Below are 22327 nucleotides of genomic sequence, written 5' to 3'. Positions count from 1 at the left end.
CAGAGCTGTTACTTTTTTTCCACACTGTCAAAAAAGCAGTTCATTGTATGTTTGCTTTCTTCTTCCCCTCACTCCTTTTGTGGTTTGTCTATGGGTATTCTTCGGATCATACAGTCTTTTCCCCACTTTACCATCCATACCTCGAAGCCTCTAACTTTCCAAGCCAAAGAGGAATGGAGAGGTGTTGTCTTTGGAGCCTCTCTAATGTTATGCCTTTCACCAGCTGATATAGTCTCTACAGCACAATTTGAGGCACTTCCCTCCCTTATGAGCTGAATGTGCTACTTTTTCAGTGTTCCCAGGTCCAATGCCAGAGGTATGAACAAGGCTTTTAGAAATGGATGCCTAAAGTTAGGGTCCTAAATCCATATTTATGGACCTAAATAAGTGGCCTGATTTTCAAAAGTCCTACCTCTGAAGTCAGTGGGAAGTCAATAATAGGGGAGGCTGAGTGCCTGTAGGAGAGATTTATATTTGTTTGAATTTTTTTATTTTTGTTTATTGTGCAGTTAGGCTTTCAGACATTTAGATCAAATTTAGAGGTGAGTCTAAAGGTTTGTCTACATGAGAAAGTTAGCGTGCAGCACACTAAGTTGTGAATTTTAAGTGCACTAGCTAATTCACACTAAGTCCCCTTGCGGACACTCTTGCTGTGCATTAAAGGGATATCTATATTTGGAGCTAGGGCTGCGATTCCCAGTTCATGTAGATACACTCACTCTAGCTCCAACTGAGAGAGTGCGTTAAAAATAGTAGTGGCCTGGGCAATGGCAAGTGGTGGTGCTGGCTAGCCACCCTGAATGGAAACCCACCTGTACCACCTGGGTAAGTGTTCAGAGCAGCTAGCCTATGCCAACTCTATCCCTGCATGAGCTGCTGGACCCACACTACTATTTTTAGCATGTTAGCTTGATGAGCGCTAGTGCAGATATGTATACATGCTCTGGGAATCATACCCCAGCTCCAAGTGTAGACATAGCCTAGGAGTGCTTTTGTATATTTTAGCTTAACACATTGATGAAGTTCATTAATTAAACAGCACAATGGTATTCTTAGTGAGTAGCGAGAGTGTCCACATGGGGAGCTAGGCTTACACTGGCTACTGCAGCCTTTTTCCTGTCTAGACAAGCCCTAAATGACCCTCATGTCAGACTAGGTTGATATAACTTAAGTGCTGAGAGTCTGGAAGAAGACTTACATTGCACCAGGACTCACTCCTGACTTTGGCCCATTTGAGTTGTCACATAACAGTGGCACCTAGATTTTTAAATAATACATAATTGTTGTTGAAAAATTACTTAGCTGTAGCCAAATGTAGTGCTTTTCATGGGCAAAGCGCGTTATGATATCATTACATTTTTAACATCCAGCATTCTTTACAATGTTAGTTACATTGTTGTGTTGTATACTGACATTGATATAGTGGTTCACAGTAGAAAAAGGTACTTCACACTTCCCCACAGAGCTGTTGACCATATCTCTGAAACGAATGTCCATATACTGGCACTAGAAAAGGTTCAGAAAAGGGCAACTAAAATGATTAGGGGTTTGGAATGGGTCCCATATGAGGAGAGATTAAAGAGGCTAGGACTTTTCAGCTTGGAAAAGAGGAGACTAAGGGGGGATATGATAGAGGTATATAAAATCATGAGTGATGTGGAGAAAGTGGATAAGGAAAAGTTATTTACTTATTCCCATAATACAAGAATTAGGGGTCACCAAATGAAATTAATAGGCAGCAGGTTTAAAACAAATACAAGTAAGTTCTTCTTCACTCAGCGCACAGTCAACTTGTGGAACTCCTTACCTGAGGAGGTTCTGAAGGCTAGGACTATAACAGCGTTTAAAAGAGAACTGGATAAATTCATGGTGGTTAAGTCCCTTAATTGCTATTAGCCAGGATGGGTAAGGAATGGTGTCCCTAGCCTCTGTTTGTCAGAGGATGGAGATGGATGGCAGGCGAGAGATCACTTGATCATTGCCTGTTAGGTCCACTCCCTCTGGGGCACCTGGCATTGGCCACTGTCGGTAGACAGGATACTGGGCTAGATGGATCTTTGGTCTGACCTGGTACGGCCGTTCTTATGTTAATGTCTACGTGTCTTGTCGTGCTCTTGAGCGTTCCACAACGCTTGCTGTCACCGCCTTCCTGACCGTTGAGCCAGGTTTCCTCAGTCAGCCGGATCCAGCCTACGCTGAATTAGGTGTATTCCAACCATTCCTAGCTGGCTGTATGGTTCCTTAGAGCACATCTGTGAGGGTATATTTAGCAGCTCAGTGCTTTTATAGTTAGAAATACTGTTGCACACGGCTTACTTGCTTTCTACATCAGCTGTGGCATATGACATCAACCTAGTCTAACTAGTCTGCCCTGACCTAATACATGCCAAAAGGAACCTATTGCTTGTGCTGATGCTGAAATAGTATCAGATGTTAGTTCTGCTTTGATGTATGTTTTCATGAAAAATTTTAAACCCTGAAACAAACAGAATGAGATCATTTAATACTGTATATTTCAGAAATGGTCAGATTATGACCATTTTCACCTTTTCTTGTTTTTTTTCCTTTATGAGGTGCTTAGATGTAAGCAGATTTAAAATGGACCTGGATGGTTGGACACGATTTCCTTAGATATAGGAGTATGGCTGCAAAGACTCAAACAGTGCGCTTTCTATATACTTTATACCAATGTCAATGGAGAACCACTTAATTATGACAGTGGTGAATCTGGTGCATGTTGTACAAAAACTAGAGAAATCTGCAAAACTGCATTTTTGAATGTGGTACATATTTATTAACAGGTTAGTTGCGAACTACAGCAGTTTGGAAAATTTCATTGACGAATGTTTACAGTGAACCCAAAACTTTTCCAAACAGATGTGTTTCTAAAATATCTTGGCAATCTGTCCCATTAGATCTTCTGCACCAATTTGTTATTGATTATGATGATTTTTTTTTGCATGTTCCCAAAAGTGCTAGGCACTTCACAGAAACACTATACTATTGTTCTTGGACATTAATGTGGTGTTTGAGCAAAAAGGATCTGAGTGTAGTTTGGAAAAACAGATTTATTGTGCAAGCCTTCTCCCCTAATGAACTGGCAGATGTTGATGGTTCTCTGTAACTTCATTGTACTTGGAAATTAAATTTTGCTAGGGTTTCAGTGAAAGAGCAAGTATTATCATTGTAATAATTTCTTTTTTTTTATCAACAGAATTTAATATAAGTTGCAGATATGGAGGAGTTTTCCATGTTGAGAAAAATCGTCGCTACAGTCTCACACGAGATGAGGCAGTTGAACTCTGCAAAGCTCTCAATAGTACCCTGCCAACAATGGACCAGATGGAGAAAGCTCACAATTTAGGATTTGAAACTTGCAGGTAAGGAAATTATAAAGAAGATAATATATAGTGAATATGCATAGCTGTCTGTCTGTCCATCCATGACGATGTGGTGTGCCAACTGCAATTACTTTTAAATAGCTATCATTAGATGGTCACATCACCTGTGAGTAGAAAAGCATGACTGAATTGTAGTTGTAAATGAAAGTATCATATTCAAGCAGGTGTATTTCTAGTGGGATCCTGCAGGGATTGGCTCTTGGCCTTACACTATTTAAATTTTTATCAATGCCCTGGAAGAAAACATAAAATCATTATTGATAAAATTTGCAGATGACACAAGGATTGGGGAAATAGTAAATAATGAAGTGGGCAAGTCATTGATTCAGAGTGATATGGATTACTGGGTGCAAGCAAACAATACGTATTTCAATACAGCCAAATGTAAAGTCCTACATCTAGAAATAAAGAATTCAGGCCATACTTATAGGATGGGGAACTCCCTTCTGGGAAGCAGTGGATCATGGTGGGGATAATCAGTTGAACATGATCTCCAAGTGTGGCACTGTGGCAAAAAGGGCTAATGTATTCCTTGGATATATAAAGGGGTGAAATATTGAGTAATAGATTATATTACCTCTGTATTTGACACTGGTGTGACTGCTACTGGAATACTCTGTCCAGTTCTGATGTGGACAATTCAAGAAGGATGTTGAAAAATTGGAGACTGTTCAGTGAAAAATTGAATGAATGATTAAAGGATTGGAAAACATGCCTTATAGTGATAGACGCAAGGAACTTGATCTATTTATCTTATCACGAGACGGTTAAAGGGTGACTTGATTACAGTCTATAAGTACCTACATGGGGAACAAATATTTGATAATAAAGGAATCTTCAGTCTAGCAGACAAAGCTATAACAAGAGGAAACAGCTGGATGTTGAATCTAGACAAATTCAGATGAAGATAATTAACCATTGGGACAATCGGCCAAAGGTTGTGGAGGATTCGCCATCATAGGAAATTTAAAAATCAGGATTGGATGCTTTTCTAAAAGATATGCTCTAGTTCAAACAGGCCTTCCTGGCCATATAATCTATGACTCTATGAATTATGCAGCAAAGAGTCCTGTGGCACTTTATAGACTAACAGATGTATTGGAGCAGGAGGTTTCGTGGGTGAATACCCACTTCGTCGGATGCATGTCCATGAATTATGCAGGTTGTTCCAAACAAGCAGCTGTAGAAAGGAGACAAGATTCAAGTGCAGCAAGTGCAGAGGGGATTCATTGTCAAGCAATATAGACTCATAGCAATAAAACTCTTATTTAAATCAAATGGATCAACTAACTTCAGTGGGATTTCAACTTTAGTAGGAAGTGAGTAGGGATTTCAGGATTCATCCTGTAGGTTATTGGGGTAGAAAGCTCAGTGAGCATCTCTTCAACTTTTTAAATGTTGCCAGCTTGTACTTTTTATCAGCCCTCTAAAGAGACTCTTAATATTTATCAAAAGAAAAATTAAATCAAATGACACTGTTTAAAGTTATTACATGTGAAGGTAGAATTGTCTGTTGTAAATTTGAATCAAGGCTGTTTTGTTTTTCTCAGTCCTTTAACTGTTTTAATTTTCTTCCCTTTGCATGTGCAAATTCATGAGAAATTGGTAAAATTGCTTTCACGTTGGTGTAGTATTGACAAAATCATATCTATGGAAAGTGATTAGTTTAATTAGTATCAAAATAATTAAATTAGTTCATGTTTGTGCAGTGCTTTGAAAATGTTCAGTGTGATGCAGTATTAATATCACACACTGCTACTATTAATTGCAAATGCATTGGCAGGCAATCTTTGAAGATCTCCTGCAGCCCTAGTTTCCCTTACACCAGGACTGTGCCCTGTGCTCATTCACTGTTATAAATCAGAACAATATGTGTGCCTCTGCAGTAGGAGAATGATGCTAGCCATATTGCCAGGGAATATCAAGCAAAAATTCCCCATTGCGAGTGTTACATAACAATCTCCCAAGTGAAGTGGAGGGATGATTTAAAATGCTGCCAAATGAAAGACTAGTCAGAGGCATAGTCCTGCAGTGGTAGGAAAAGTATTGAATGATCGAATAAGCATTTTCTATCTCTAACTTTTGACTCTCATGCACTGGATAGAGTCTCTTATAGGTAAGGTGAGAAGAAAATGGTAAAGAACTTTAAGTGTAAAAGAAATAGAGGGAACTCTTTTTCACATTGGAGGAGAGCTGTGGTTTTGCTTTCACTGCATTTTCCCCCCTTATCCATAAACCTAGAAGAGGACAGATATGGAATTTGAGATATTTTTTAATAATTTGTTGGTGCTGTCTATTTGTATTCCTTTGGCACAGTACCATAAATCCAACTGTGTGGGCCTGAGTGGGAGACAAAAGGAAGAACTAATACATTAGATATATATATTTGTCAAAGCACACAAGGAGTAGAGAGTGAACATGAATGAGTCAGCAGGCTATAATACAAGAAAGATTTTTATTATAACCTGCCAATATGGTAGTCTTAGCAATAGGATACAGGATCTAGGACTAATACAAAATATGGCTGTGCCAGTGAAGTAATCTATTGTTCCACCCATATTAGAGATTTAAAATTTCAAATATCATTGCCATGATTTGATCCAGGTGGATGTGAATCATGGATGTGGACTGTAACAGCACTTGGGGAACCACAACTGAGACAGAGTCCAAGCAGCGAACATACCATGCCTGCCCCTCCCTGATAAGTAGCAGCTCTTAAAACAATCCCCAAACCCTAGGGCTCTTTAACATTTTATCACCACTCTCATCTAAATAGATTTCAGGGAAACCAATACCTTCACAGGAGTTAGTCATTTGATATGAGATTGCAAAATAGTAATAACTTGTCACATAATTTTGTTAACCACAAGCTCACGTGAAATTTCAGCCTGATTTATCGGCCCCATACTCAATGGCAGCATTATTTGCAACACATATTATCCAGGAGGATATTAAGTATTTTAGCTAACATTCTGTAGGTGAAATATTGTTACATTTGAACACTTTATTAAAGTTTTGCACTTCGCAGAGACTGGCATGTTATAAATCATCGCTGCACATCTTTGCTCATGATCTCCATCCATTCTTCAGATTTGTGGCATGCAATTCCAATGCAAAATGGTACTGAGCAGTTTATTAGGCTAAAAGTAGTGAAAATGTAGCTCAATGAAAGAAAACCAGAGCCTTGATCCTCTGTGTTTTATAATACACATCCCAATTGAATGAGAAGTGTTTACCCTTTTTATTCTTCATTTCATTGCATCCCCATGCAGACCAGTTGTCTCATCTAATAATTCACATTGCATTGCAATGGTTCTTAGTTCAGCGATTACATGCAGAATGATATTGGAGGTGGTTGCTGGTGATGTTAATGTGGATGTAAAAAAGGAGTAATCTCCATGACCAGATTTGGGATTATTTTTATTCTATGATATGAAATGCTTTGTCTCCTATTTGGTGGTATTGGAAGTCTGAGGAAAGAATCTGTTGTATGCTGTGATACGTAACATGGTGTTTGTCAGCCACTGAACATGGGGGTCAGAACTGGTGGTTGACATATCAAGGGTCAAAGACAGAGTCAGGAAACAAGCAGGGGAGCAGGGCCAGAGAAAGGAGGAACAAGGCTGGCACAGGAGCGATTGCAGCTGCAGTCAGCGATCTTCTGGTGCAGCTGGGCTTAAGAACATGCCTCCTGGTTCTCCTCAGTCAGTTGGGCAGGTTGATCAACCAGCCAGTTCTGCTGTAGTTGTGTTCAATAGTCAGCCTGGAGACCGAGCTAGCCGGCTCAGCTGCACACCTTCATTCCTGACAGTATTGTTCACTCTCTGTTCTTCACAGGTATGGTTACATAGAAGACAAAATTGTAATCCCACGAATCAAGCCATATTTTCTTTGTGCAGCAAATAACACTGGAATTTACATACTCACTTCAAATATAACAGACCGGTATGATACATATTGTTATAATGCATCGGGTAGGTATTGGCTGTACTGTGTAAGTGAAAATGGATATATTTAACAGTAACATATGCTCTCTCTCCTTTAGGTAGCTTGAACCAGAGCTTCCATATTAAATTGTATGTGCATTGTGGTCTTGTTTTCGCATTTGAAGATAGAACACATTTTGCCAGTCAATGGAGTTGCACCTGCTGATGCTATCAGTGACTTTGGCCCATTGTATTTTGAACTAAACAATTTTCTGAGTTCATATTTAACTTATGACTCTAAACCTCAGGAATTGTCATTTTAGTAGGGAAATGCCAAAAGTATGGATCCAAAGGACACAGAATTGTTGAATGTGATGATTTCTATTCCTCACATTCTTTTACTCACATGTTTTTAGAGCTAATAATAGTGAAATTTACAATCACTGAAAGATCGGGGACCCTGAAGACTCTTAGCTTGCTTCCTCCACTTGCATGAGGCCTCTGGGAAGCATAAATTCAGGTGTTGCTTAGCTACATTAGTATTGTAGGTTCAGAGGCAGGCCACTTCTTCTGTGGAGTTCTTCCATTTATGGAGTTACATTTTTTAATAATAATTTTAAATGTTTCTGATTTTGTTTATTTTTCTGTGCCACATGAGGGCCAAAAAGGACCCCTGCAAAATTAAAATTTTCAGAATCAAATTGTCAGGGAACTGTGGATAATTTTGCTCAATGTTTGTGCTGCAATAACTGGGCACAGGAAATGTGTGAAGAATAAGAGACTGGCTTGACTGAGTTGCCTAGATTTTGTTAAATTAATTGGTCATATTCAGAGCGGTATAAATAGAGGCAACCCATAAAAATCCTTAGGCCATATTCAATGGTGATTTAAATAGTGGTGACATTTTGAAATTACCATTTGCTTTGACATAGAATATCTGAAGCTTCATTCCACTCTCTGGAACTCAAGGGGCTTAATCCTGGGTTGGGGTAGAAAGACGCAAAGGGCTCTGAGCTACCAGCTCTGATACTGGAGCTGTTGGAGAGAGTCAAACTGGACCATAGAAGAGTTCTAATTTATATTGATTGGAATGGTCCCTAAAGGACTGTTCTGCCAGCCAAGGATTAGCTTCTTCTACCCCCATAACGTCTCCTAAGTGCTCTACCCCAGAATGCCCTCAGTACAGAGGAATCATCCAATTCCTGCCTTTGGGGGCAGCTGGAGTGGCAAAATGGGGACTCGTCCTGGGTTGAGGATCTGACTCAAATTGAGAACACAGAGTAATTTTGTGAAATTTGATTAAAATACAGCAATTTTGTCCTTTTTTAAAATGTTTACAAAATTCTTAGTTCTCAAAGCCACTTTCAGACGAGACCCCCAAGAAACTTTTCTAACAAGTGGTTGATAACACTCTGAATCTAATAAATAGGGCAGAAAAGAGTGAATTTTTCTCACCACCTTTTGTCAAATTAACTAATTAATTTCTTCTGTCCCCACCTCCTTTCAGAAACCAGGGAAAAAGCATGTGAACCAATCATAAGACTAGATGTTTCTGGGCATGATAATCAAAGCCAAATAGGTAATGTATTGTGTAAGTGAATGATTTAGCATTGATTGCATTTTCAGCTACCAGGTTTCTCTTCTGTATATAAGTAATGCAAATGTTCAATATCATGCTAAACATAAGAGAAGCAAGTCCAGAGATAGTAATATACTGCAAATGAAGCAATCAGACCTCCATCTGCCACCCAGCATTAGGCTATATGTGACAGCATTTATCTTGAGGTGGTATGAGCGTAGTAAATTCTCCATATTGACACTAGATTGTTTTTAATAAATAGAGGACTGATATTTGCTTCTTTGATGAGAGAGCTTTGTTTAAGCCTTCTATGTCCTATGGTTATTATGTACCCTCCACATCATGCCAAAGCCTGCTAGCCTGGCGAGGAACTAGGGATGGAACTGGACTCTCAGGATGAAATCCTGGCCTCATTGGAGTCAATGGGAGTTTTATCATTGATTTCAATGGTACCAAGATTTCACCCTGAAAGTTAATCCAGACTTTGGCCCACTTACCAGACTGGGCCCATTATGGTGATGCATACACAAATTAGAACTGCCATAGACAGATCAGTGAAGGATAAAACAGACAGACAGAAAACAAATTGGTTGAGATCAGGTGTGACTACAACTGTGGCCATAGCCCTTTAGCCTCACTCCACAACTCCCAACATTCACGATGTAAGCCTCAGACATTTCAACTGATCTTTCTCCTTCCAACAGTCATAGATAATGCAGATGGCTCACGTTACACTGATGGTGTGAAACACACTGACCCAACTCCAGTTACAGATGATAATCATGTGGGTAGTGGGTCAGTACACGACGGAGATGTAACAAACCCCACCATCATCGGATCTCACATAACTGGTGCCTCATCTTATGGCTATATAACCCCAGATGCACTGTCAACAGATTATTCTTCTGGGTCGGGCAGAAAGGAAGATCATCCCACAAGTACCAGTAAGAATAATGGATTATATACTATTGTAGCTTAACGTGTCCTCTGAAAATAACTGGATGAAAACATTGCACTTTGATTCCATTCTTAGAATGCTAAGGGGCATCACTGATGGACACAGTGTGTCTTGGGGAATCAAAATCTGCAAAGGCTTTGTAACCACTATAGTCATGGAAAAGAGAGAGCACAATCTCTGCCCCATATTCCTGGGGCTCTTGAGAAAGAATTGGATGGGAAAAAGTTGTGCGTCTTTGTGATCATAGAAAATTTTCACTTTCTAGAGACATTTCATAATAACATGACAGTGTAAAGCAATCACACATCAAAAAAATCTGGTTTTCTTCCTCCAGAAATAATTTCACAGTGTGGTGCGATAATAGATGTTTCTAAGAGCCTGGTGTTGCACCTACTGAAATCAATGGGAATATTATGGTTGATTTCACTGGGAGAAGGATCAGGCTCAGTGAAATCTAGCAAACCATTATTTCTATAACAAATGAAAAGTTACAGTTGATTCACCCTTCATCACACAGATGATATTGCAACATCCTTCAATGGCAAGTGGGGTGAAGATTCAACTATTATTTCACTGATAACTGATGGTGTTCCTGGAAAAGACAGTGATCATCCTCGCAAAGGACAGCATCCCACAAGTACTAGTAAGGCTAATGAATTGTAATAACTTTGCCAAATGCAGACTGTATTTAACCTACTCTCTTATTCTGGCAGGATATTATGGTAAGTAGCCAGGTACTTATCTTCAGCATTGGAACAACATTTCAGAACACAGCTTTCTGGGGTAGTTAAATCAGAAATGAGACCTACAGTATGATGGCAGTCACTGGTGATCAGAAGGGACAAGTGGAGAGGTTTGCCTTGTAACCTGCGTTTAAAGTTAAGAAGTGATTCGTGGACTCTTTGGTGCATATCTCTCATGTTCCATTTCATCACACTTATTCACCCTATACCAAGTAACATCATTTAATTTGTTTTGGGCTGCAGGTACCTCTGTGCATCATCACTTGAAGACACTGTATATGAGAATTAGAAGTGCAATTTCTGCCCCTTTATGCAGAATATGTGTGCTTTGATACTTGGTTCATCAGTGTGTGGTTTTAACTCATTCATGGCTGTGAAGTAGGCAGCACAGATCAAAATCCTGACTTAACTCACAAAGGAGGTACTTTGAGGCAGTGACAGAGTTAAGGTTGGAGGTGTCATCCTGCTTGTGCACTGCATATAGGAATAGATTTTATTTCCAAGTGCTTGTTGTAATTTGCAGCATGACCACAAGGGTTCTGTGCTTACCAGGCTTCTTGGGCTTTGGGATACTTGAAGAGACATTAGGATACTTGAAGAGACCTTTCCTCTAGTATTCAGTAGAATTCTGTTTCCTGCCCTCCTCCTGAATAACTATGCTAAAGTTTGTAAAAATCAGCTCCCTGTGATATCTTCCTCCAACATCCAGTGCACCTGTGCACCATGGGGTAGGATCTTATCAGTAGTGGGACAGCAACATTAAGTAAAAGCAACTTAATTTTTTTTTAAATGGGGCTTTAAATGTATTTGAAGGAATTCTTCATTTTAAAGTTTTGGGATTTTTCTTTCGTGTTAAGAAAGTTAGGAACCATTAGGAAAGGGTATCAGAGGGGTAGCCGTGTTCGTCTGGATCTGTAAAAGCAGCAAAGAGTCCTGTGGCACCTTATAGACTAACAGATGTTTTGGAGCATGAGCTTTCGTGGGTGGCCACTATATGCATCCGACGAAGTGAGTATTCACCCATGAAAGCTCCAAAACATCTGTTAGTCTATAAGGTGCCACAGGACTCTTTGCTGCTTTTATTAGGAAAGGGATAGATAATAAGACAATAAATGCCATAATGCCACTATATAAAGCCATGGTACGCCCACACCTTGAATACTACATGCAGTTTTGGTTGCCACTTCTCAAAAAAGATATATTAGAATGGGAAAAGGCACAGAGAAGGGTAACAAAAATTATTAGGGGTATGGAACAGCTTCCATATGAGGAGAGATTAAAAAGACTGGGATTGTTCAGCTTGGAAAAGAGATGACTAAAGGGGATATGACAGAGTTCTATAAAATCATAAATGGTGTGGAGAAAGTGAATAGGGGAGTGTTATTTACCCCTTCACATAACACAAGAACCCAATGAAATTAAAGGCAGCAGGTTTAAAACCAACAAAGGGAAGTACAACTTCACACAGTGCACTGTCAAACCTGTATAGGGTGACCAGATGTCCCGATAAAATTGGGACTGTCCCGATATTTAACTCTTTGTCCTACATCCCAACCAATGTACGATCAGGATGCCATTTTCCCCAATATTGTAGGGTTGCCAGGCATCCGGTTGGTGCGGGGCTGGCAGGCTCCCTACCTGTCTCCACACAGCTCCCCAGAAGCAGCAACATCTCCCTCTGGCTCCTAGTTATAGGGAAGGCCTGGGGGACTCTGCATGCTGTCCCCACCATGAGCAGAGGCTCTGCAACTCCCATTGGCCAGGAACTGTGGCCAATGGGATTTGCGGGGGCAGCATCTGCAGGTAGAGGCAGCAGTAGCATGTAGAGTTGCCTGGCCTTGCCTCTGTCTAGGACCCAGAGGGAGATGTTGCCACTTCCGGGGAGCCGCCCAAGGTAAGCGCCACCTGGAGCCTGCACCCCCTCCCACTGGGGGCTGGAGCCGGGGCCAGGCACCCCTGACACGGGGCTGGGGCTGCTTGGGTCAGCTGGCCTGGGGTTCCTCTGGCGTGGGGAGGGGGGTGGCTTGGAGTTTCAGCCACGGAGGAGGCGGGGGAGCTCAGAGCTTCTGCCGCAGGAGGTGGGACCTTGTGTAGGCAGGGGCGGGATTACAGGGCTAGCCTCCATGAAGTGTGGGGGAGTCCACCCTCTGCCCATGCTCCCCCATGTGTCTCAATATTTTATTCTTGCGATCTGGTCACCCTACACCTCTGGAACTCATTGCCAGGAGATGTTGTGAATACCAGAAGTATATCTGGGTTCAGAAAAGAATAAATTCATGGAGGATAGGTCCATCAGTGGCTATTACCCAAGATGGTCAGGGATGCAACCCCATGCTCTGAGTGTTCATAAACTGCCTGACTGCCAGATGCTGGGACTGGATGACAGGGGATGGCTCATTCGATAATTGCCTGTGCTGTTCATTCCCTCTGAAGCATCTGACATTGGCCACTGTCAGAAGACAGGATGCTGGGCTTACTGGACCACTGGTCTGACCCAGTGTGGCCATTTGTATGGTCTTATGTGTGCTTGGAAGGATATAGATGTTTCTGGAAGGAGAAACGAATGTGGTGTAGGAGTTTCTTGTTGAAATTCCTAAGACTTTTTCCACTTGGCTTTATCCAGTTTTATGGAATAGAAGAAATCAATTCAACTCTGGACTCATCATTAAGGTTTCTTTGTTCACATACAGTCAAACTACACTTGAGTTGATCAAGCTCGAGAGTAGACGGCGGGTACAGAGTATACCCTAAACCCAAGATACATAATCATGAATTAGCTTATTAACATACTTATATTGAATACTATTTGTTAATATGTTGTATCGTATATTTTTTGATTGATACACTCATTTTTATAATTGATCCCGGTGCAGATCATGAATTGTCCAAGAGCTGCAAAGTATGCTAGTAAGCAAAGCTGCAGCTACAAGCTTATCACATATTACTCTTCTTACAATTTCTTTATCTACTAACTACATATTATTGACAAGGCCACCTGTGAGTTTATGCTTTGTCCATTGTTAACCTCTGTTTCCTTACCTCTCTTTCTTCATTCCTTCTTGCATTGTTCATGCAAGGCTGACATTTCTAATGCTTTTTGTGGTAAACATTGGACTGGTGGAGAAAGAAAATAATAGAATGATTTCTTTCTACCATCTCTTGCTTCACATTGATGCCAATGGAACGTAAAGTTAAGCATATGTTTAAGAGGTTTGCTGGACAGGAATAAACGGATGAAGGAGGCCCTGATCGCCATAGGTGTGGCAGATATTTCCCCAGTCACTCAGGTAATATAGCTGAGTTAGAAGAATAAGATTCCTGATAGTGGCATTAAAAGCTTTATGAAGAGGGGGAGGCTCCTTGTGTAAACAAATGTGCCCTTCTGCCTGAGAAAATGTGAAAGAGGTTCACACCTTATGGATATCCTCAGATGGAGACATAAAAGATCAATAATATTCAAAATAAGAAACATGACAGTTAATTTTCTAGTTGTAGGTTTGGATGTGGAGCAAGACTTTCTCTACAGCGTGGCTTCTGGAAACCTTAGTCTTGCTAGAGCCTAGTAGGGGGAAAAACAGTTCCAAAATGGCATAAAATGTTGCCTTGTTTTGCAATTTTGTTGTCTGGTTGTTTCTACTGGGATTTCTTTCTTCTTGATTTCCTCTTTCTTTGAATGAATAGTTCTGTGCTGTTGCAAAATCTGTGTATAATCTTGGACAGGGGCTTTGTGATGGACGTTTGGTTTTCTTTTCCTTAATTGTTTATGAAATGCATTGACACTTGAGGCTGATGTCTTGCTTGTGTTCTCACACTCCTCCTTCACTGGCATGACAAAGTTTTGGGGTGAAAGTTAGAGTGGAGTGAAGTTTCAATGAATAAAACGATTTAAAAAATTCAACAAGTTTGTGCGCATGTATGTGAAAATATGTTGCTATTTCTTGATCAGCTGTAGTGTGAAAATATTGGCAGGATTGCCTAGAAATATAAGGTGATGCAGTAACTCTCCAGGTAAATCGGCTGTGGGTATGTCACTTGTGGATGTTCCTGACAGGAACTATTATCCATTGTTCAACAGCATCTTCTTTAACTCAGAGCAAGGCATTGTGTGAATTATACCAGCAAGGATTTCAATTTACTGCATCACAAACTAGCAAAACCAATTTCAAAATAAATTGTTAGATTTATGCTATCTATCTCCCTGAATGATTTTCTCCCAGATAATTCTGTGACATGGGAAAAATGACAGGTACAGAAGACAAATCTAAGGATTACCTCCCATTATGTAGTAATCAGATCATGCAGACACTCAGGCTTATTCCGTAACCATGATTTAGGGACCCAGGGCAGGATCTCACTGATTGGTAAGTAAATAACACTGCTTAGGGTAAACAAAATGGGATCAGATTTATTCCCATTAGGAGTTTAGCCCCAGAGAGAGCCAAAATATAGTTCTTAGGTAGGATGGGAAAATCGTAGCCTAGATATCACAGTGGCTGTATAGATACATGAGAAAGAGAGAAAAGAACTTCAAAGAGCTAGCCACTAATTCTGCATCAGTTTAACTAATCTGAAGGCTCAAACCCCTACAGTTATATATGGGTAACAAGTTACACTCTAGCTCTTCCAAGTGGATCTTTACAATGCATTTGAAATAGCCAGTTGGTGCTGCTACTTGGCCTGCCATTATTGCTGCTATTTCCTCATCTATTGCTGCAGCTGCATTGCACATTATCACTGGGATGTCCTCCATCAGTTTCACAACGCTGACCTCAGGATGTTGTGAATGAATGGATGAGGGAAAAAACAGTGATAGTGTTGAATAGAACAGAGGGACCTGTCTACTGTCCTCTTTCTTTACCCTTTACACAAGAGAAAGAAAATGGTCTGGTGTAAGAGGAGCAAAGAGGTGAACATATTGTGAGTAGTGGCTCATTAAATAAAATGTTGGTAATTCATCCAGCCATCATCACAGCAGATGAGGACTCCCTACATGGGGCACATCATGAAAACTCTACTCAAGGTCAACAAATTCCTGGATTTATTCCTTTGCAGCGGCACTTGACAGATCACAAAGAAGAGCATCCCACCACTGTTACGAAGGGTAATACATTATAACAATTTTATCTAATGTACTTCCTATAAGATCTGTTAAGTAATTGGTGGAAAGGAACCTGGCAGACAACCAGCTTTTCTCCTGCTCAGTGAGTTTACCATCTATTCCCAGGTTTTATTTCCCATTGACCAGACTCTGAAAGGAACAAAGCATCCACAGCACTATACTGAAGACATTCTCCCCCCACGCCCCCATTTTCTCTCTCCAAGCCTAGCTGCACCTTTTGCTGGATCCTTTAGGGAAGTCATACTCTCCCTGTGGATGTGCCAGGGTATCAGGATATCCAGGTTCTGCAGGTTCCGTGCCATTACTGATCTCTGAGTTAGAAAGTCCAGTGATTGCTGCTACTGATTTTTTGCTTCCACTTTGTGCTCCTGTAGCTTCTTCCTTCTTCTTTGTTCACAGTATTTCCCACGAAATCATGTCACTGAACAAAAGCAGCTTATCGAGTGCTGGTATGATGGTAGGCTTTCTTGTATATAAAAGAAAGCCTTAACTATCAACTGATTGCTAAACTAAACAAATCGTTGAGGTCTGTTGTTAAAACAAAAAGTAAAGGTGAGAATTATGCTTTGTGTTGGTACTAAGTCAGAGGAAAAGTTTAAAGGAAATTAGCATATTACAACAGATGAGACTCATATGATAATGCTGCTGCTGCTGAACACTCAGTACAAGAGCCACTAAAACCTAGGTTCTTTCATGAATGGGACAACAATGAGGACAATGATTATTAGTGAGGATAGTGATTAATTGTCCATTTATCTCCTTTACTTCATTTAAGCTCTATAGATATAGCTTAGTTAAGAGTAGCATTGGGATGCCATTCACAAAATTAACCGTATTTGGAAAGATGACATGTAATGGATGATGGCATTTCTGGTGATGCTGTGCCATTGCAAGACCATGACTTTATGTGGCACTAATTTCACGAATGGCATTAGCAACATATTGACTCCTGTGATCGCTCAGGAATGGGAACAGGGAATGAACATCCCCGCTCTATACCTGGATTTCAGGTTTTAAAAAGCATTAACTTTTCTGAATTTGTTGAGTCCACTACTATAGTGCACCATTTACATAATTTTAAAGAAATATATCAAGTAATTATCTCCTCTGTGAAATTATGTGTTCTTCATCTGAACTTGAAATGGGAGATGGGATGTTCACTAGATCTCTTCAGATCTTTATATGTTTTCTTATATTTTCTTATTGTCTGAGGTTATGGACATCAGATTTAATGAATAATTAGGGCTTATGATTTTAGGATTTCACTGATAAATGCTGATAAAACATGCCCAATGCAATCAATCAACACGGAGCTGTAATGCATCCTACAGGGGTGTGATTGGTCCATGTAGACCGTGCTGGTGCTCAATAAAGGTTCTCTAGGTGCTTTAACATAGTGCTGTTTGAAATAGTACCACATTAAAACACACTAGGGAAAACCTTACAAGGCGATTACTCATTACAGTATATACAAAGAAAGAGCCCCAAAACATCCTAAATTTTGGACATCTACATGAAACTACATGAAACCAAAAAGAAAATAATTAAACCATGATAAACAGAAGCCCTATGAATAGAGTTAGTAATTAGTAGAAATGGGCCTCAGGACAAACCCCAGATCTCAACCCCCTGTACATTGGTGACACATGATTCCAAGAACAGATCCAAATCTGAATGCCCTGGTTTTCCCCTCTCTCAATACTGGGATGAACCAAACGCTGCATACCTCAACACACCTGCTCTTTGAGGAAGTAGGGATCTGTAGCTACACGGTGCCACTCAAGCCTGTATCTCATGGCTATTTGGGTGATAATCCTTAGCACTGACAATGAAGAGCATTAGGAAAGATAAGCATTTTCATATGAATTTATGTGATCTCTTACTTAAGAGACTATTGGTTGCTAAGTGTCCATGTGGGTAGCATCACATGAAAGTAAGGTCAATAACTTATAAAATAAGATGTGTGGGTTTTTTTAATGTTGATTGCATTATTAAAGTTGATTTTGCTGGTGTGCATGTGCAGAAAGGTTTTCTCTCTGTCTTTGGCATTCTAAAACTTGATTAGTACATGATAGGAGACAAACATCTAATATTACTAGAGACCAAATTCCACTGTCCTTTCTCAGTTTTTACCAAGATAGATTTTTCCCTGAGGACATGAATGCAGAATTTGACCCTAAAATCTTACTTTGCTTTGGCAGTTTGTTTGCTTAACTTCTGGGTGTTTCTGGTGGGAATTCCCCTGCTTCATCTCTCTTTTGGCAATTGACTTTGTGCCCATTGCCAATATCCTAGTCAACCACTAAATTCATCGTCTGGCCAGGGGCTTTCGTTCTACTTATACTTATTGTTTATATAATAAATTAATTAAAGGCTCATGTCCTTTTAACATTCAATGTAATACTGACATTATTATAGGCAAATGCTGATTCAATTAAAATCAAAACTTTAGTGGAAAAGCTGTGGTGGTAGTGGTGCTTCTTGTGATTTTTGTTAAGAACATGTCTGCAGTTCAAAAAGAAATAAAGAACAAGAAGAAACAACAAATGAAGAATAAAAATGAGAAGTAACAACAATGGCTCCATTACTGTAGAGCAGGGTTCTGTTTTTTTTATATCGGATGAGATTTTATTTTGCTGCATCATAAATTAGATGAAGAAGTTGACCCCAATTCCAAATTGTTCGGAACAATCTTTTCCCAGATAATTATATGATGTAGAAAGAATGTCACAAGCGAGTAAACTATTGGTCACATCCATTACACTGCAACCAGATCATGCAATCTCTGCAGATTCAATGTCATTCCTTAGCTATGATTTGGAACCATAAGCAAGTCAGTCACAATGCTCAGAGAACTTTCCCTTTAGAAGCTCACACAGAGACATTTCCAGCACACATCTTTGAGATAGGGATTGAGGAATTTATAGCCTGGATAGCACATGTTCCTTTGCAAGTGCATAAGAAAGACACACATGGCTAGACATCTTAAAGACACATGGACAGGGAACTCCCCACTAACAAAATATGCACTTCACTAATTTGCTCCTTGTGATATGTAGAATAAACAGTTACTCTCCTGTGCTCCCAAGTGGCTCTTTACAACATGATGGAAATGACGAGTTTATGCTGCTACTTGGTCTTTTGCTGCATCTACTTCCTCTTCTGTTACTGCTGCTGCTTTGCTTATTATCACTGGGATGCTGTCCATCAAATTTACATCTTCTGATCCCAAGACAATGTGTATGGATGGATGAGAAAAGAACAGTGGTAATGGTAAACAAAACTGATGGTCTTCTCTGCTATCCTCCTCTTTCTTCACAATATTCACCAAAGAAGGACAAAGACTGTGGGTTTGACCATAGGGGGACAATCAGGAAGGTTAATCCAAGATAACTAAAGGAGTGAATTTAAAGTGGATTAGTTAAATTGCATTAAACCCTTGTGTGGATATTCCCATTCAGAACTAATGTGGCCTTAATTTGGTTTAGCTTAATTTATTTAAAGTGAATTAAACTAAACCAAATTAAGGCACTTTAATTCTGAATGAGTGTCTGCACATCAGTGATTCAATGTAATTAATTCACCTTACATTCACACCTTTAATTAATTTGTCTTAATTTTCCCTAGTCTCCCCCATGTAGAGAAGCTCTGAGTGTCAAAAGAGCAAAAGTTGAAAATAATAATGGGGTGGTCACATAGCAAATAATTCAGTAACCCATCCTCATAGCAGAAGAAGATTCACACGATGGGGCAAATCATGGAAACTCAACTCGAGATCATTGGATTCTTGGATTTATTCCTTGGACATGGCACTCTACAGATCACAAGGAAGAGCGTCCCACCTCTGCCAGTAAGGGTAAAACCTTACAACAATTATAGCTAATGTCCTTCATACAGAGTAACTTGCTAACACTGATAAACAGCAGCACGTCAAAATAAACTCTCCATTGATAGGATTTGGCAGCTAATCACCTTTGCCCATGTTATCTGAATTGTCCATTTATTCCCAAATTCTGTTTCCAATGGGCAAGATCCTGAGAGGTGCTGAGCACATGTAACGTCCCACTGAATACATTCTTCATCATTTTTCTCGCTCTGTTAGTCCCATTTTCTCACACATAAATTAAATAAGTCCCAGCAGGATGGCTAGGCTTATTGTAAAAACAATAGATAAGAATTATACCTTTGGTGGCTAAATAAATAAAAAGTTCTTAGTATATTTAACTTCACGGTGACAGATATAGACTCACAGGAAGATGGTGCAGCTGGTGAAGACTCAGTGTAAGATTTATTAAAACCTGGATTTTTTCCTGCAGGGGATAACTCTGATGATAAGGAACAGCAACCGCGTCATACTAGTAAGCATAATAATTGATGATCCTTCAATATAATGAGTTTTATTTTAAGTCTATAGATATAGCTCAGTAAAAAGCCACACTGGAATTATGGCACTATCCTTGGAAGGATGACATATGCCAGCTGGTCAGCCTTTCAACTGATGGTTTGTCATTCTAGATCAGGTGATTATGTGTGCCACTGATTCCAGAGATGGCATAAGCAGCATGATGACATATATGGTTGCTCAGAATAGGGAACAGGGAAAAGATTTTCTTGCTCTACTGCAGGGTTTTCATTTTGGAAAAACCTTGTATTCAGAGTTTCAAAACTTTTCTGACCTTGTTGCATTTAGCTTTACTGGTGCATCATTAACGACATTTTAAAGAAACTCTCAAAAATATTTCTCATAAAACCTCATTGTGCTTCCTTAGTGTGACCTGAAGTGGGAGACAGGGTGTTCACCAGATTTCTACAGACACAGCAGGCATTTCCTTTATCTCTGAGTTTATGACCACTTGATTTCATGACTAATGTAGTTAAGAGAGGTGGGAACCATCCAGACCCCCAGATCTGAACACCTGTTTGGTGAAATTTGATTTCAGAGTGGGTTTTAAATCTGAGCTTCATGGCTGACTTTTATCTGAATCATCAGCCTACCCAGAAGCTGTGTTCCAAACTTCCCCAGACTTTGCTGGAGGTCAGATCTGAAATCAAGCACATTTTGACTCAATATCCATGAACAGACTATGATACCATATTAGATTTTCTGGCTCTGAGAGTAGCAATATATTCTTGGAGCAAAAACTCAGTAATATATCAGGTAAGGCAAATGTGATTTTTCTTTATTGTTATGTTAATACATTATCAGTGTGGCTTTTGCTGAGGTAGGATTATGTGGAAACTGTAAACTCTCCCTCTGTGTACAGATCTCTGGCAACACAAATATTTAGAAGATGGAAAATATATTTTAAATACATTAGGGTATTTCAGATGTTTTTGTTTTCTTGAATTTACTGGTGTTTGTGGTGATATTTTCTCTGGCTAAACCTCAGTTCTAGCAGATGGCTTTATGCCCGTTGCCTATACTCTAGTTCAGCATGGTATATATTCTCTGGGCAGGGACTTTTGTTTTCCTTGCACTGGTAGTGCATTGTGGCTTCATCCTGCTCTCATAGATATGGCATGTTACTCTTGCTACTTGACCTGCCATTGTTGCTGCTAGTCCTTTTGCTGCATCCATTTCCTTTTCGGTTGTCGCAGTTGCTTTGCCCATTAGTGCTGGGATGTGCTCCATCAATCTCACTCCTCCTGATCTCAGGTTGATGTGACTGAATTGATGATGGGAAAAAAATGAACAAAACACCAGGTGCTTCTGGCTGTCATCTTCTTTCTCTACTATGTAGAAAGGGAAAAGACACAGATGTTGTATAAGAAGATCAAAAGGTGAAAAAAAGTATTGGAAGTGGTGGGTCAGTATATAAGTTGTTCAATGATTGATTCATCCAACATCGCAGCATACGAGGACTCTCATCATGGAAACTCTATTCAAGGCCAACAGATGCCTGGATTTATTCCTTCATGGCAGCACTCTGCAGATCACAAGGAAGAGCATCCCTCCACTGCTGGCCAGGGTAATCCATTATAATCATTTTATCTTATGTGCTCCATCTACTGCCTGTTGACAAACTTGAGCAAAAGTGGAGCTCCAAAGGGCAAACTCTTTGATGGCAAAAGGCTATTAATCAGCTTTTCTCATCCTATTTGTGTTTTTTATTATTACTAACTCTATATGGAATCCCCTCTTGTTGGAAGTTTTTAAGAACAGGCTAGACAAACACCTGTCAGGGATGGGTGTACGTAGTCTTACCTAAGCACATTGAGATGGACTAGATGACCTCTTGAGGTCCCTTCCAACCCTACATTTTTATGATTCTATATTCTATGGCCAGATCCTGAGAGGATGCCGAACACTTGTAACTCCTTAATGTAGGTCCTCAGCATCTCTCAGGATTTATCCCAGTATGAACAACCCAAACTTTATCTACACTTTTATGCAATCACTCATCAGAATTAATATGGTGAATTTGGAGTTCACCAATAAAGGGAATACTCAAAAGGGGATGACTCATAGATGAATGTGATATCTCGGCACCATAAACAATTTTCTTTATTAGCTTGTTTCTGGCTGGGTGAAGAAATATTTTGTTAGTGGATGACTTAAATAAGTGAACAGATTTAGTCTGGTATTTATTATATTTTTCCT

General features: G+C 39.8%; 1 protein-coding gene across 9 annotated transcripts in view; it reads left to right on the top strand.

Annotated features, from left to right (window-relative positions):
* CD44 (CD44 molecule (Indian blood group)) overlaps positions 1–22327 on the top strand; it is a 101276-nt gene that overhangs the window by 38660 nt on the left and 40289 nt on the right. For 7 of the 9 annotated variants that reach the window (XM_039537166.1, XM_039537160.1, XM_039537163.1 and 4 more), the window contains 5 exons: positions 3215–3380; positions 7239–7375; positions 8835–8918; positions 9611–9850; positions 10382–10507. In XM_039537166.1, the coding sequence (XP_039393100.1) occupies positions 3215–3380; positions 7239–7375; positions 8835–8918; positions 9611–9850; positions 10382–10507 (753 nt within the window). The remainder of the gene's footprint in view (positions 1–3214; positions 3381–7238; positions 7376–8834; positions 8919–9610; positions 9851–10381; positions 10508–22327) is intronic. The other 2 variants (XM_039537162.1, XM_039537168.1) reach the window with 1 other exon arrangement.

Source organism: Mauremys reevesii, linkage group 4 (genome assembly GCF_016161935.1).
Source record: "Mauremys reevesii isolate NIE-2019 linkage group 4, ASM1616193v1, whole genome shotgun sequence".
Lineage (NCBI taxonomy): Eukaryota > Metazoa > Chordata > Testudines > Geoemydidae > Mauremys > Mauremys reevesii.
The sequence above is the reverse complement of the archived record's forward strand: the minus strand, read 5'-3'. Positions and strand labels throughout refer to the sequence as shown.